Genomic DNA, 15476 nt, shown 5'->3' with positions numbered 1-15476 from the left:
GTCAGGAAACCGTAGCAGCTGCGCCTCAACGGGGCAGGTAGGATCACAGAGCATGGACGCCATGCAAACACAGGACGAATCGACCTGTCCCGTTGATGACATCACTCAGCGGACACCATGTGAGCTGCATATTCCTTTCAAAAACTTATCAATAAAGGTAAGATTTAGCCATTCCGCTAGTTGCTGCTTATATATGTTGATTACTAATAAATAATCTCTCACAACATGAAGGTGGCGTCGGGCATGGCCATCCCAACGGACCCTTCAGGTACTTACCACTGCAGGCCGATTCCAGCAGGATACTCCAAGGTCGAAGTTGAGTTGGTCGAAGGCGCGTACGAGGACCTCGAGCTGGATTACCCTGGAGGAGACAGTGAGACGCATCTACGAGACACATGCCATGCCATTATTCTATGGCGCAGGCGGTACATCATCCTCCCTGGGCGACAAGCGGCGTCTCGTGCACCATCTCCTCCGGCTCCGCCATCTCCTCCTCAGGATCCTGCACCGTCTCCTCCTCGTGCTCCGCCAGCACCGTCTCCACCTCAGGCTCCAGCATCGACTCCTCAGGATCCTGCACCGACTCCTCCTCGTGCTCCTACACCTACTCCCCCGCAAGCTCCTCTTCCGGCACCTTCAAAGTCAAGGGCCCCCCCAGCTCCACCGCTTGCCCACACAAGGGCAACAAAGAAGGCGAAAGTTGACGCCGCCAAGAACAAGGACCCGGGGTACGATTGCACGCAAGAGGAGCTTGACGCTTACGTTGCATCAGAAGTCAAGAGACAATTCAAGCCTCGAAGTCCAGAAAAGAAGATTCCTATAGACCCCAGTGTCAGGAACTTCTTCAGGGGTATGTCTGCATCTGTCAAGGAGGCCATCAAGCTATCGGACTATGAGCGAACGCTGAAGAAAGCATCTTCTGGAAAGTCCAAACCAGTCCCTCAGCTTGGAGAGCAACCAAACCAGGAGATCGAGCCGTTGGTGACCGGTAAAGAAATGACGATAGAACAATTTATTACTGACACCGGTCTAACTACGGATCAATTGCTAGGAGTCGCACCAATCGAAAAGGCGGAAGTGAAATACATGTACGAACTCGGTAAACCGCTTGTCAAGCCTGAGCTGCTGCAGTCCCTACCCACACAAATGTACAAGTTCCATCAGCTGTACATGGAGATGAGCGCCACCGGTAGAGAGATGATCGGAGCGAGGATCAGGGACACGGACTTCTTGCAAGGAGATGACATTCTCTGGATCAATTTCAGGGGAATCTACGAACTATACCAGCTGGACGCCCTCGACGTCTGTATTATGAGTTGCTGGATTTTGTAAGTATATCGTTCAGTTAGATTTCTTACTATACGTCTCCTTTAATTAATTAGGTCCTTGTATATAAGTAGACCATAGAAAATAATATACTCCCTTTTATCGTTGTAGAATGGAGATTCAAAGGGCCCGACGGCGGAGGGTTTTCGATACTGGATTCATCGACCCTCGGAAAGTAAACGTCGCAATGCTCGACCAATATCCACAAGAAACAGAGGACAATCTCGTCCATCTCCTGAAGGCGCAGCATTACAAGACGTTCATACTGTTGCCATACAACACAGAGTTAGTTTAATTTTACTGTCTTCCTACATACCAAATTTCATTCCCGTACGAACTTGCTAAGTGTTTCATATGTAATGCATCCCACGCACATTACAGATTCCACTGGGTGCTTTTACTCATCGACCTGGAGGCCTGCACCGTCAACGTATATGACTCAATGGATAAAAAAGAGTCTACGTTTGACAAGGTTTTCGAACTTATAGACAGGTACCGTCATAAGTTCCTTTGTTAATTAAGAAAATCTTGTTATGTTAATTGCTACTACGAATCATAGCTTTAAACTCCATGTAGGGCTTGGTATCGGTTCCGTCATTTGGTCCGCGGCAAATGGAGAGAAAGACTTAGGCGGAAGTTCAAATTTCCTGTGAGTACACATGCTCTACATTTATATTTCTCCGATTCAAATACATACAAGTGTATATTAATTAGATCTCTCGTTGTTTGTCATTTATTTGTAGTGCGCAAAGCAAAAGCAGGGAACTAACTTGTGCGGCTATTACGTGTGCGAGTATTGCCACTGCCTTGCAGACCAAATCATCACCACAAGAGAGCTCGATGTACGTACAAATAAATTCAAAATTTCATTACGTAGCGATTTCTTGTTTAATTACTAATCAATTTCATACATTCATATAGTTTATTCGCATGAGGGATAACCTGACCACACACAAGGAATTTATCGCGGCGGTTCAAGAACAACTCATGGGATTCATCAACGAAGAAATCCTTGATCCCAAGGGTGAATTCTACTACGACGGAAACACAATTCACCGGTCCTTAGCTTCTGAGCTAGCAGCGAGTACTACTACGTCGAAATCGTAGCTAGCTAGGACATATAATGGATTGTAATTAATACATGACTACATATGTTTCTATATGCATGTGTACACATTTTCTATAATGTAAATATATTTTGTTCATATATATATCTATATACATATGCATTTGCATAACATATATATGTATAAATACATATATATATATATGTATGCATATATATGTATTGAAACATATATATGCATGGTTTATATATATATATATATATATATATATATATATATAAACCATGCAGCAACAGGGGCATGCAAAAAAAAAAAGGTCAGCTCTATCTTTAGTCCCGGTTGGTAACACCAACCGGGACTAAAGATGGCTCAGCCACGTGGCCGGCTGAGCCATCTTTAGTCCCGGTTGGTGTTACCAACCGGGACTAAAGATCGATCTTTACTCCCGGTTATTTCACCCGGGACTAAAGATAGCGATCTTTAGTCCCGGATTGGTACTCCCGGTTTGGAAACCGGGACTAAAGGGGGGTTACGAACCGGGACTACAAAGGGTTTCTCCACCAGTGATAGGTGTATTAATGGTCTTGACACTTCAGCGTGTGAAGATAGGGCCGTGGGGTGGAACTGGAGGCCATGCTTGGGATGAGGGAGGCCATGGTGCCAGTGCTGGCGGTTACACCGGTGTACGCCGAATGAGTATAGGGTCTTCCTGGTGTGTCAGCTCAATGTTGTTTGAATACGACGACAATGGCAAACGTGTGAAAGGTACCCTGCAAGGAGAGGGAGGCAATGGAATACCCGAGGTATGTAGCAAGCAATACTTGATAGATTTGTTCTTAGGAAGTGATTTTCCAAGTGAAAACAATTTCTCCACTCCTTATAGGATCTACTCTATCTTATTAGAAACTTATATTTATTACTGCCATGTCTACCCAAAATCTAAATACTTTTTGTTGACAATTAAAAATCGATTATAGCATCCTGGATTCAAAATTCTATATATACTCTACTCTTTGGACTACTCTTTGGAGGAGCGGCTTGATGTACGCATGGCACTTGTAGCGAGGTTGCCTTGATCAGAAGGGGGTGAATGGTTATCGCTTAATTTTAATTTCAATGTATACAACAAAAACAAACAAGCGGCAGAAATAAAACAAATAATCATTCTAGTACTGTTAATCTGTTATAATGCTATGACAGCCCTAAATTAACCACCCTAATAAAAAAAAGAAGACCAAACACAATACTTAAATTCACAACACCGTCGACAATCACGCGATGCTACAATGCGTGAACAGTGAAATCAGCAAACCACTACAACTGAAAATCATTAGAACATCACCTATTCAAATCCGCTTGATGTATAACTTTCAACATAAGTTATATACATATTTAATTTTAATCAATAAATACGAAAAACAACAGATGAATGGGATCTAAAAAAATTTTAGTCTGAACCAGGAGTTCAGTAAAATCTAGATAGATTAAAAACTAACCATAGAACTGCATCATAGGTATAAACTAGAGTTCACTACGTAATCTAAAAAAAAAACTAAGCTCAAATCTAATGATTATATCAAAATCTAGAAGCAGTATAAGATGACTAAAATAAATTCCAAAATCACATTGCTAAAATGGAATATGGCTAAATTTGTTTAGCGTTAGTGATCAAATCATGCTCCAATGAGATTAAAAAACACCCCAGCTCTCGTAACCTCGTTTCTCTCAAACCCTTAAAATAATAATCTTTTGCTCTTTTGTTTCTCGTCTTATCTCTTTTTCCTCTCCCTCTACCTTCTACATCCACCCAACCCACAACCGCCAGATCCGGCATGCCCCAAGGCTCGACACCGCTCGGTGGTCTCCCAGACGATCAAGGTCTCCCGCAGAAGATGAAGAGTACGGCGGGCTAGATCCATCTGACTACATCGTGGTCCTGCCTTTCTGAGCCGCAACCCACAGCCACCGGATCCAAGAAGCTCAAGGCTGGCCAAAACCGGAACGGGCTCACTAAAGGCCAGCCTCCACCAGATTAGATGCCCATCGCTGCGCATCCTCCACTCCCACCTGATCCGCCTTCACCCCTCCGCTGCCAGTGCCACCCTCGTGTCAACATCGAGCATGCTGGAGGTTGTTGTCGTCGCTGCCGTCATCGAACCGCAAACCTAGCCACCGTCGCCACCAACATCCGACATCGTCCTATTCGTCGCCCGCTCCGGGTGGCTTTTACTTAACCAGTACCTATAAATTATAGGTACAAGTTTTTCTAAAAAAAACCGACACCTATAGTATTTGTGTTGATTTTCCTCTACAACCAGCATATATAGTTACCCAAAGGTGACGTTTTTGTATCCTTTTTCATCCTGTGGATTTAGGGAAAGGTTTATATGTGCCGGTTTTAAATGAACTCACACCTATGAGGCTTTTGCAGTAATGATGCGCTAAGGGTTCAGTACTGTAGCTGTAGAGAAAGAAACTATTGACTTAATTACCTTCGGTGGAAAGGTGGGTAAATTTTACAATTAATATACCATTTAAAGAAATGCCCACGCAAATGAATGGTTAGAATTTACTCACACCAGTGCCCCTTGTCACTTGTACCGTGTATCGTAAAACAACTCCTGGTAACGACGATGGGCACAGATCATGACCAATTTATTAAAGCCCAAGGCCTCTGCTTCTTGCTTCTGACAATCTCATAAAGGTTTTCATGAGCGGTGAGCCGGTGACTAGTTCATTTAATCATGATCTAATAGAACTTATCAACTAGTTGTATTATAGAATCAGTAGGGACTCTTCTTTAATCGTGGAGTTGTATTAATTTTTCCACTGTTTTAATTATGTAAAAACACAGACAAATACTCAGTCGTCGATTGAACGGTTTAATTTGGGAGAAAATTATTTGACAGAATTTTTATGCTCAAATCATGCAGATTTTATAGCCTTAGGATAAAGATCTAACCGCTGGAAATATTTGACATAAAAAACAAACTGAAAAAATAAAAGAGCAAATTTCATATATGATTTTATTGGAGGCCCAATTTTTTTTCCTGAGCCCAAACACATGCCCATACGAAGGCCCAAATTTCTTGAGCCCAAACCAGAAAGTACAACAAACTGATTCTAAAGCCCAAATTCAATATCTAATAAATCACATGCCCAAATAAACCTAGAGGAGCAATCACTGGCCCAAAAATATAGCGAGAAAAAAAACAGGAAGCACAATTTAAAGCTCAAATAAGCTAAACAAAAACATGTCAAATATCCAAGAACAAACTTTCAGATCTACTAAAATGCCCATATCCATAAAACTAGCAAACTTCCATATTGAATTACCCATAGACATATACTCAATTAGGTATATGCTAATGCATAGAAGATAAATTTCACTATAGTTACACTGCAATTACACTAAAAGTTACAGTGTAATTCTATTATAGTTACATTGTAATTACAGTATAACTATAGTGAAATTACAATACACTTACATGTCATATCAACTTAACTTACAAATGTAATATTAGGTCTATAGAATTGTAATTTTATATTTTAAAGGAAATAATAAATACATATTTATTTACACAGTATTTTTATCAAAATTACAGTGCACTTACATATCGTATCAACTGAATTTACGAATGTAATTTTAGTTATATAGCACTGTAATTTTCTGCACTAATCTTAGCGCATAATCCTACGGCTAAGAAAACGTTAAATACAATAGAAAAAAAAACCACTCTATAGACACAGCGTGAAAAATCGAAAATTTTGAACAGAGATCGAGTCACGTCGCGCAAAATCAGAAATTTCGCACGGAGATCGAGTCACGTTGACTACCACGATACCACGAGGCATGTCGAAACACGGGCCCTCATCCTCATCTCGCACTGTTCTAGGACGAATCGTAGTGCAATATCCGAAAGAACAAGTCAAATATCAAAAATCTGTTCTCTTGTGTCCTCCCCTCTCGATTTCTGTCTCAGGGATAGAAAAATCTCTACGTTTCTCTCTCTCAAACAGAGATAATGCAGGCGCGAATTTCAAAATTCAATAGTTAATGTGGGTCCCACGAAGGTCAGTCAAAGGACTAAAAACTGCATGTCTATCAAAGCCCGAACATAATCAGCACTAATCTCAAAGATGAATGGATGGCCCAAAAAACGAATGATCCATCCATCCTTTTTCTGTCAACAGCCATATAGCCTTTCCGTTAAAACAAACAGCTTGCAGAGAGATGCTTTGTACTAATTAATCACTGACTGACAAATAACCTGATGCATGGACGCACACAGGAGGAGCTCGACTTCCATGGGGAGGTGTTGACGCACATGTGCGGCTACCATGACAACCACCTCATCCGGTGGTTGCAGTTCAGGAGCAACCGGAACAGGACGTTCGGACCATACGGCAATCTTGGAGAAGACAGAGCTGGATGGACGCGGTTCGAGGTCTCCATGGAGCACTCGGGGTCCATCGTCGGCTTCTGCGGCCGGAGTGGCAACTTCACGGACGCCATCGGCGTTTACGTCGCCGTCTGGAATCCCGAGAGGTTCTATGATAGCATGCGCAGGCAGGGCGTCCGCGTTTACCGGGCGTCGCCTCTGCGCATGGACCTGCGTCAAATAGAAGAAGAGAAAAAGAAGGAAGAAGTGGAACGTGGGCGCCTACAGAAGGAGATCAAGGAGGGGCGAGAAAGTCTTCGGAAGTTACGATTGAAGCTTGGAGTGGATGTGCCGCAGCAGGATCAGGAAATCGTGCAGCAACTGGAACGCGGGCGTCAGGGAAAACGCCAGACAATAGAGGAGCTGCAAGTGGAGCATGAGCAACTGGAACGGGAACGAGGGCGCTTGCTTCTACTGCAGCAAGTGGATGAGCAACTGGAACGGGAATTGCGCAGACACACCTATTGAAAGAGTCAGAGGAGTTACGCTCCCGGGTAAAATAACCGGGACTAAAAATCCATCAGGAGCAGTTCCGGTTATTTTTTTTTCTCAAATCGATCTGCTCCCTAAATATCCCCGATCATATTCCCAAATCATCCCCAAATCAAAGTAGCATCACAGATCTGGAAAGAAATACATCACATATTGGAAAGAAATGCATCACAGATCACAATACATCACATCACAAAATCTCAAACAAAAAATACATCACAAATCCTAAAAGAAATACATCACAACTCCCACATCAGATCTAATATCACATAAATCACAGATCAAATCCAATGAATCAAAAATTCAAAAAAAATCAGCAGCAGAGAGGAGGGCGCCGCCGGCCTCCCGGCCACCGTCCTTGCGGCCTCCGCGCGAGCTCGGCCGGCCGGCCGCCACGCCAGCCTGCCCGAGCGCCGCGCCCGCCGCGCCCGCCCGGCCAGCTGGCCGCCGCGCCAGCCCGCCCGGGATGAAGGGGGAAGGGGAGAGGAAGGGGAGGAACGGGAGGGGAAAGGGGAGAGGAAGGGGATGAAGGGGGAGATATCTTTAGTCCCGGTTGTTTATACCAACCGGAAGTAAAAACAATTGGTATAAACAATTATTTTTGTGGCGCACGGATAATATCTGGCGCGCGGTTCGGGGTACTCTTTACTCCCGGTTGATATAAACAACCGGGACTAAAGATCTGTTTTTAGTCCCGGTTGTTTATACCAACCGGTAGTAAAAATAATCGGGGTCTGTCTTGAACCCCTCAACTTCTTGAACCGGGACTAAAAATGATCTTTAGTCCCGGTTGGTAATAAGTACCCCTCAACTTTTAAACCGGGACTAAAGATGCTTTTTAGTCCCAGTTTTTATTAGAACCAGGATTATTGTGGAATTTGGCTGACCGATAAAAGATGGTTTCTCCACCAGTGTTAGCGAGTAAGCTAGAGGAGGAGTTAAAGCAGGCGCGACACCGAGAGGAGGAGTTAGAGGAGTTACAGCGCTTACGTGGGAGTAGCCAAGAGGGGGAGTCAGAGTTACAGCAATTACGTTACAGAGTACGGGACATAAAGGAGGAGTTAGAGGAGTTACAGCGATCACGATCACGAAAGGAGGAGTTAGAGGAGGGAGTTTCAGATTACGGGAGTTACAGCATGCCACAACCTGAAGTTCTTCCTAAGCAGAAATTAAAATTAATAAATCATCTCAAGAAAATTTTTAAGTCAAGAGAGAAACCGTAAAATGGCATGTGAAATTTTTCTTGAGTTCTACATGTCAAAATATACTAACAAAAATTTTAGTGGAATTTTCAGAGCCTTGGAGATAATTTTAATCAATTAAAATTAAGCACAAGCATTAAATAATCCCCTGGAAATCCTTTCTCTCTTTTTCCCCTTTTTCTCTCTTTTTTCCCCTTGTTGGGCCGTCAGCCCATTTCCCCTCCGCCCGCGCGCCTTGCTGGGCTGGCCCGAGGCCAAGCCCGCAGCCCACGTGCCCCCTCCTTTCTCTCCCGGGGTCACCAACAGGTAGGGCCCACTTGTCAGGTCCTCCCACAACCTCCGGACGCCGTCGACGCCCATGCTGCAACCGCCTCTCCCACCTTCTTCGCCCCTCCCGAGCCACGTCGCCAACGAACGAGCATGCCCCGCCTTCCCCCGCGCCCCACTACCCCCTTCCCCACTCGCCCGCGCCCACGAGATGCCCGGGATTCGAAATCTGAATCCCGCCTCTCTCTCCTCTCACACCTCCCCCACTTCGCCGGCCATTTCGTGCTCCTCCCGGCCACGTCCGAGCTCCCCGCCCCTATATAAACACTCCCCACCTCCCTCTCCTCATTTTTCCTCCTTTCGCCGCTCACTCCCGTGCATCCTATCGCTCCCGCACCGTCATACCTCCCACCGTCGCCTTTTAACCGCCTCTGGCGGCTGCTAGCAGCCGCGCTGGGCCTCGCTGTCGACGCCGCCGCGTTCGCCGTGCCGCGAGCCGCCGTGTCCGCCGTCCGTTCGGCCGAATCCGCCTCCGTAAGCCCCTTTTCACCATGCGCCGATGAGCAATGCCATGGCCGACGCCTTCGGCCCACGTCCATGCCCTTCTTGAACTCTCCCTCTCTCTCTAATCCATCTCATTTGTTTCGCCAGGAGGTTCCGGAGCTTGTCCGCCGGTCGTCGCCGTCCCCGATCGCTCGCCGTCGCCTCACCGTGCTCGTACGTCGTATAGAATCGAGCTCGTCCGACGCTCCGATTTACTTCAAGATAGTAGCCGAGGTCCCTCCAGCTGGTTCATCAATCATGTTGCTCCTAAATTTGCAAATGCTCTTTTATTTCCTTTAAATCATTCTTTTATTTACCTATTGTACTCAACTTTACTACTTGTATACTATTATTCCTTTGCTATCTTGGGTTGTAATATGATTAGATGTTGGATTAGGACTTGCTTAGCCTTGCTTAGTCGAACTAGCACACAATGGGGGATTCTCGCTAAATGCTTAGACATTGGTTTAGCATAACTTTGGACATGTACCACCATGATGGTGTTAATCAACTAAAATACACTAAATGGTGGGCTGTGGGTGCATGGTTTTGCTAGTCGCACCCATGGAGGTTAAGGACCGTTTCGCGGGAAACCCTGGAAGAATTTAGTGTACTTACCACAAGCCAGCGTTGGCAACGGCTGAGATTGTAGTGTAGCTTTCCTCTAGCTGACGTACCCAGGCTAGGGTGAGCGTGATGGAGTTTGGATGGGCCATGCGACGTCTATGCAGCTTCCGGATTCACCGTGGCACAAGAAGAAGCTGCCCGTTGCCTGCTAGGGTGCGGTGCGATTGGTTAGAGGGGATTATGCGAATGGTCCTGTCACGGCCTCTTTCCGATATGCCGTGGTGGCATGTCGGCGCACGAAAACGTGTCGTGGGGCTATCTTGTGTGTACCATTGTACACCTCTGATCAGAGTAGAACTATTCGAATAGCCGTGCCCACGGTTATGGGCGGTTGACCAGATTCACTGTGATTAATCCCACTTAATAAATTGGCTTAATGAACTGGTTAGTTCAGGTGGTGGTTTGGGTTTGTCTCAACGTGGTGTAGCGTTGAGCAGTGATGATTTAATATTGATTAATTAACTACAACTGTTTTACTGCTTTCAACTATTATTCTTAAATGCTAGCTTTATGCAAATGAACCCCTTTAGCTATCCTTGGTTATATCCTGTATCATACCCTCTATTCCGGTATGACTTGCTGAGTACAGTGGGTAGTACTCAGTCTTGCTCTATCTCCCAACCCTAGAGTTCGAGTACGCTTTTGATGGTGGCTACTCAGAGGAGTAGGCTTGGTCCGTGCCGTCGAGGATGCTTGTGGAATAGCGCCGCTCACTATCCAAGACAAGAATTAGTTTTATTTTACCTTTTCTTTTCCACTGCATTTATGTAAGACTTTTATAATGTTTGTAAGACGTGGATCTGTATGTCAATATTGTCGTTTGTGTACCCTGGCCGGTCCTGGGAATGGGTTTTAATGCACATTCTGCTTGGAGTTCTATTCGGGAATTTCTGGGCATGACAAGCTGGTCTTAGAGCCGACCTTGATCGTAGGACAAGCCAAATGGAAACCTAAGAGCCCTCCGAATCCTTTTTATTGCATTTGTTCTGTGCAATTGGATTTGTTTCAGGAAAATTGGGATTCGTTCCTTCGGTTTATGGGAAAAATCTTGATCGCTCGTTCAATTGAAATTTATTAAAGAGGTCAGTCAAGGGTTTTAGTAAAATTATTTGGGACTTATTTGACAGTCAGTCGAGATTTAATGGGAGGAATGCATTAGGTCCTAGCTGAGGTGTATTGGTTGCAAAGTTTATTTATGTTGTGATTATTATTATGTATCTAATTTCCGCATTACTTTATTGCTCAGTTATGTCAGTTATATTTATTCGTTCATGCAAAATAATATATGTACAAAATTTTGCTCTTATTTGTTTGTTTTACTTGAGTCCTTTATCGTTTCGCTTATATTTGGATTTGAGCATGCATTGATTCTCTCTCCTTTGTCTTCTATAGATGGCCAGCCGCCCCAACACGCACCATGGTCAGGACATGGAAGGTTTCGTTGCTGAGCTCGTCTGCATGGCATTTGTGGTTGGTTTCCCAGCAGAGCTGGAGTGCACCAGGATTTGTCCTCTCAGTAGCAAGTTCCCACACCAGGTCCGTTGTGAGGTCCATGGTATTCCCTCCTACCTACCCAACATGGTGGTGACAGCTTGTGCAGGCATAGTTGATCATGCTTGCGAGGAGGCTGCCCTCAAGATGATGGTTGTTGGTATTTCTTAACGATATTACTAGAAATATAATTCCCAGCAATGGCGCAGAAATACTCCTGGTATATTATGGTTACAGAGTTCATCCGCAAGCACACGGATATACCATTGTAGCATTTTACCTGAGAATATTCCAAGGGTATCGTATTTATTTTATCCCGTGGAAAGATCATGTAGAGAGAACTCAACTAATAATTTATATATTACTTGTGATAATCATATTCTAAGCAAAGGTTAAGATAATCCAAGGGTAGAGTGACACAAGCATTACTACTCATTCTCGTAATATATTATGTGAGCTAAGTAGAAAGAAAAGAGAAAGATAATATATTCCTATACTTTTAATATACGTATCAGTGTTCTAAAAATCGGCCCTAGGCGCCGCCTAGGCGCCCATTAGGCGCTAGGCGCCGGGTAGCCGCCGCGATTAGGCATTCAATGGTGCATTAGGCGGTTAAATTACTTAGGTTGTGTTTTATTGCTATTTTAGTGTTATATAGTCTAATTTCTATGCAATATGCCTACTAATTTCTTGAATTTAACTATTTGACCCGACCTAGGCGCCCGCTAGGCGCCGCCTAGGCGGGGCCTAGGCGCCAATTAGGCGCTAGGCGCCCCCTATCCGCCCAACTAGCGCCTAGCGCCTTCTTGAACCATGATACGTATACATACATTCTAGTTAACTGATATACTAGCTAATACCCTCTATCCGATGCCCTCTTGGTACTTCGAGAAGCCACCCCTGACTGCCGAGTTCCTTACGACAGCCCGTGATGACCATACAACCAGGGCTAAATACGGAGGAATACCCTCCCCAGGAAATTAACTTAGGATTATATCACCATCAGTGGCCCACCTCTCATCCGCAATATGTAATCCCAAATAATATCCCCTAATCTAGACACCACGTCTAAACTACCAAATACTACTCTAATATCATTTTCATGACATAAAGTAATTGCATAAGCAAACATTATACCCGTACCAAAGCATCTCCCAGATAAGCTAGCGGTATATTCAGTATAACATGAACATAATGTAAAATTGGTACTCATATACTCGGAAAGTATTTCAATACCATAAATGTATATAGAAGAGTATTCTAATAAAAGTACAAAGCTTACAAAAGAGAAGAGAAAAGCAACTAGAGCCATACCCGAACTCTTCCGAAGGCTTCCGGACTCCTGATTTCTACTCTATTACTATTCCACTAGCTAGATACTACTAAACTAAACTTGAGAGAAATGAGAGAGCTATTGCTTGAGGTGTGTGTTGAAGTGAAGAGAGTGAGCTCCTTATATATAGGTAGTTATGATGGTTGTGGAAGGGGAATTTTCCGATGTACCCCGCAACCGCCATCTGGAGTAGATCTGGCGCGTCCCTACCAAACCCCTCATCCAACGGTCGAGAAATGGGTTCGGCCGAACCTGGGGCCGGCCCAACCAGCCCACAATTTGGCTGTGGCCTCCTGGACTTCTCTTCTCCACAGACATGTGAATTTTGGCCCAATTCATCATGTCAATTATGAGTTCTTGGCCCTTTTCATACACAAGTCTGGTTCTCGATATCGTCCGATTGATTTATCGTCTGAGTTGATGTCGATTCTCCTCCACTTTATTGTCATTCTCTGCAAATGGTTAGTATACCTAATACTAGTGGAAGTTTATTATTCTAACAGATATATGCATTGCAAGCATCACTAGTTCTCCTCTATTTTGGTAATATTGACGGTCGAAACTGATTGATAACGACCGTCAACAAAACCCCCCAAGCTAGAACCTTTGCTCGTCCCGAGTGAAGGACGAAAGGAAACAAAGACTTGGTTGTTGATTAGGAGTTGCTATTTTGCTGCATATCTCAAAGATACAGGTGCAAGGTATATGTACTCTCTCTCAGATTAAATAATCTTTGGCACGGTGGCTTACCCTCTATCCGATGCCCTCCTAGTACTTCGAGAAGCCACCCCTGATTGCCGAGTTCCTTACGACAGCCTGTCATGACCATCCAACCAGGGCTAAATACGGAGGAATACCCGCCCCATGAAATTAACTTAGGATTATATATAGGCGCGGAGGAATACCCGTACTGAGCTGTCACCATCAGCGGCCCACCTCTCATCCGCAATATATAACCCCAAATAATGATATCCCATAATCTAGACACCACGTCTAACTTACCAGATACTACTCTAATATCATCGTCATGACATAGAGTAATTGCATATGCAAACACTATACCCGCACCAAAGCATCTCCCAGATAAGCTAGCCGTACAGTTAGTATAACATGAACATAATGTAAAGTTGGTACTCATATACTCGGAAAGTATTTCAATACCATAAATGTATATAGAAGAGTATTTAATAAAAGTACAAAGCTTACAAAAGAGGAAAGAAAAGCTACTAGAGCCGTACCCGAACTCTTCCGAAGGCTTCCAGACTCCTGCTTCCTATTCTAATTCTATTCCACCAGCTAGATACTACTAAACTAAACTTGAGAGGAATGAGAGAGCTCTTGCTTGAAGTGTGTGGGTGAAGTGAGAAGGTGAAGTCCTTTTCTAGCTGAACTATGACGGTTGTGACGATTGGAATGGTCGGTAATACCCTCCAACCGTCATAGGGGCTTCATCTACACCGTACAACCAAAACCTAGATCCAACGGAGGCGAGGCAGGTTCGGCCGAACCACAAGGTTCGTCCGAACATGGGGCTGGCCCAATCCAGCCCAACTTTGGCTGGCGGCCTCCTCTGCTGCTTCACTTCGTAGACTTGTGAATTTTGGCCTGATTCATCGTGTCAAGTCTGCGTTCTTGGCCCATTCATACACAAGTCTGGTTCTCGACATCGTCCGATTGATTTATCGTCTGACTTGATGTCGATTCTCCTTCACTTTATTGTCATTCTCTGCAAAAGGTTAGTAGACCTAATACTAGTGGAATATTATTATTCTAACATATTTATGCATTGCAAGCATCACTAGTTCTCTCATGTTTTAGTAATATTGATGGTCGAAACTGATCGTTAATGACCGTCAACAAAACCCCCAAGCTTGAACCTTTGCTCGTCCCGAGTGAAGGACGAAAGGAAACAATGACTTGGTTGTTGATCAGGAGTTGCTACTATGCTGCATATCTCAAAGATACAGGTGCAAGGTATATGTACTCTCTCTTAGATTAAATAATTTTTGGCACGGTGGCTTACCCTTACCCCTGATTCCCACGAGACACTGCTTCTCCTTGCCTTGAGCGGTTGAAAGACAGAACAGCAATTAAAGCACCAATCACCCGATCTTTATTCAACTCTTGTTCCGGAAGTTTTCAAATGATTTTGAAAAACAAAACCAAGTTCCTCAAGTGATTCACTCAGTCTCTCTAAGTGTATCAAAATGAATTCCTCACCAAATGTTGCCTTGTTGATTCCTACTCTAAGGTTTTGATATGTGGCGCTCGGTAGGGATCAATCATGGTATACTTGCATTCACATTTATTACTAAGTCAAAAACTTAGACTAAAGCAGATAACTAAACATACTCAAGATCAAGATCGTGCATAAAGTGTGTGATATATGGTGTAAATGGTGCATGAAGAAAATAAAGAAAATGCTTCTCCTTTTTGATTTACTTTCTTAATGCTTCTCCTTTTTGATTTACTTTCTTTCTCCCAAAAATCCTTCTTTTATTGGAAGTGGGCATGGCTACAAAAATTTCTTTTAACATCATGCTCATGCTTGATGGAGTATAACTTTATTTATTTTTTTTTCATTTCATAACCATGCCTTTCCCTCCCCTTTCTTTTTTTTTCAAAAGGAGCTTTTTTTCTGAGAAGAAAGCACATGGAAGCATGGAAAATTTATTTTTGTGGTGTT

General features: G+C 43.9%; 1 protein-coding gene across 1 annotated transcript; it reads left to right on the top strand.

Moving 5' to 3' along the window:
* The first annotated feature begins 2960 nt into the window (after positions 1-2960).
* On the top strand, positions 2961-11628 carry LOC107278464 (uncharacterized). Its single transcript, XM_026025120.2, has 3 exons — positions 2961-3196; positions 6686-7204; positions 11359-11628. Exons 1-3 carry the CDS (start codon positions 2972-2974, stop codon positions 11626-11628), a joined length of 1014 nt encoding a protein of 337 aa, XP_025880905.2. The 5' UTR covers positions 2961-2971.
* The last annotated feature ends 3848 nt before the right edge of the window (positions 11629-15476 follow it).

The sequence above is a fragment of the Oryza sativa genome, chromosome 4 (genome assembly GCF_034140825.1).
Source record: "Oryza sativa Japonica Group chromosome 4, ASM3414082v1".
Classification (NCBI taxonomy): Eukaryota; Viridiplantae; Streptophyta; class Magnoliopsida; order Poales; family Poaceae; genus Oryza; species Oryza sativa.
The sequence above is the reverse complement of the archived record's forward strand: the minus strand, read 5'-3'. Positions and strand labels throughout refer to the sequence as shown.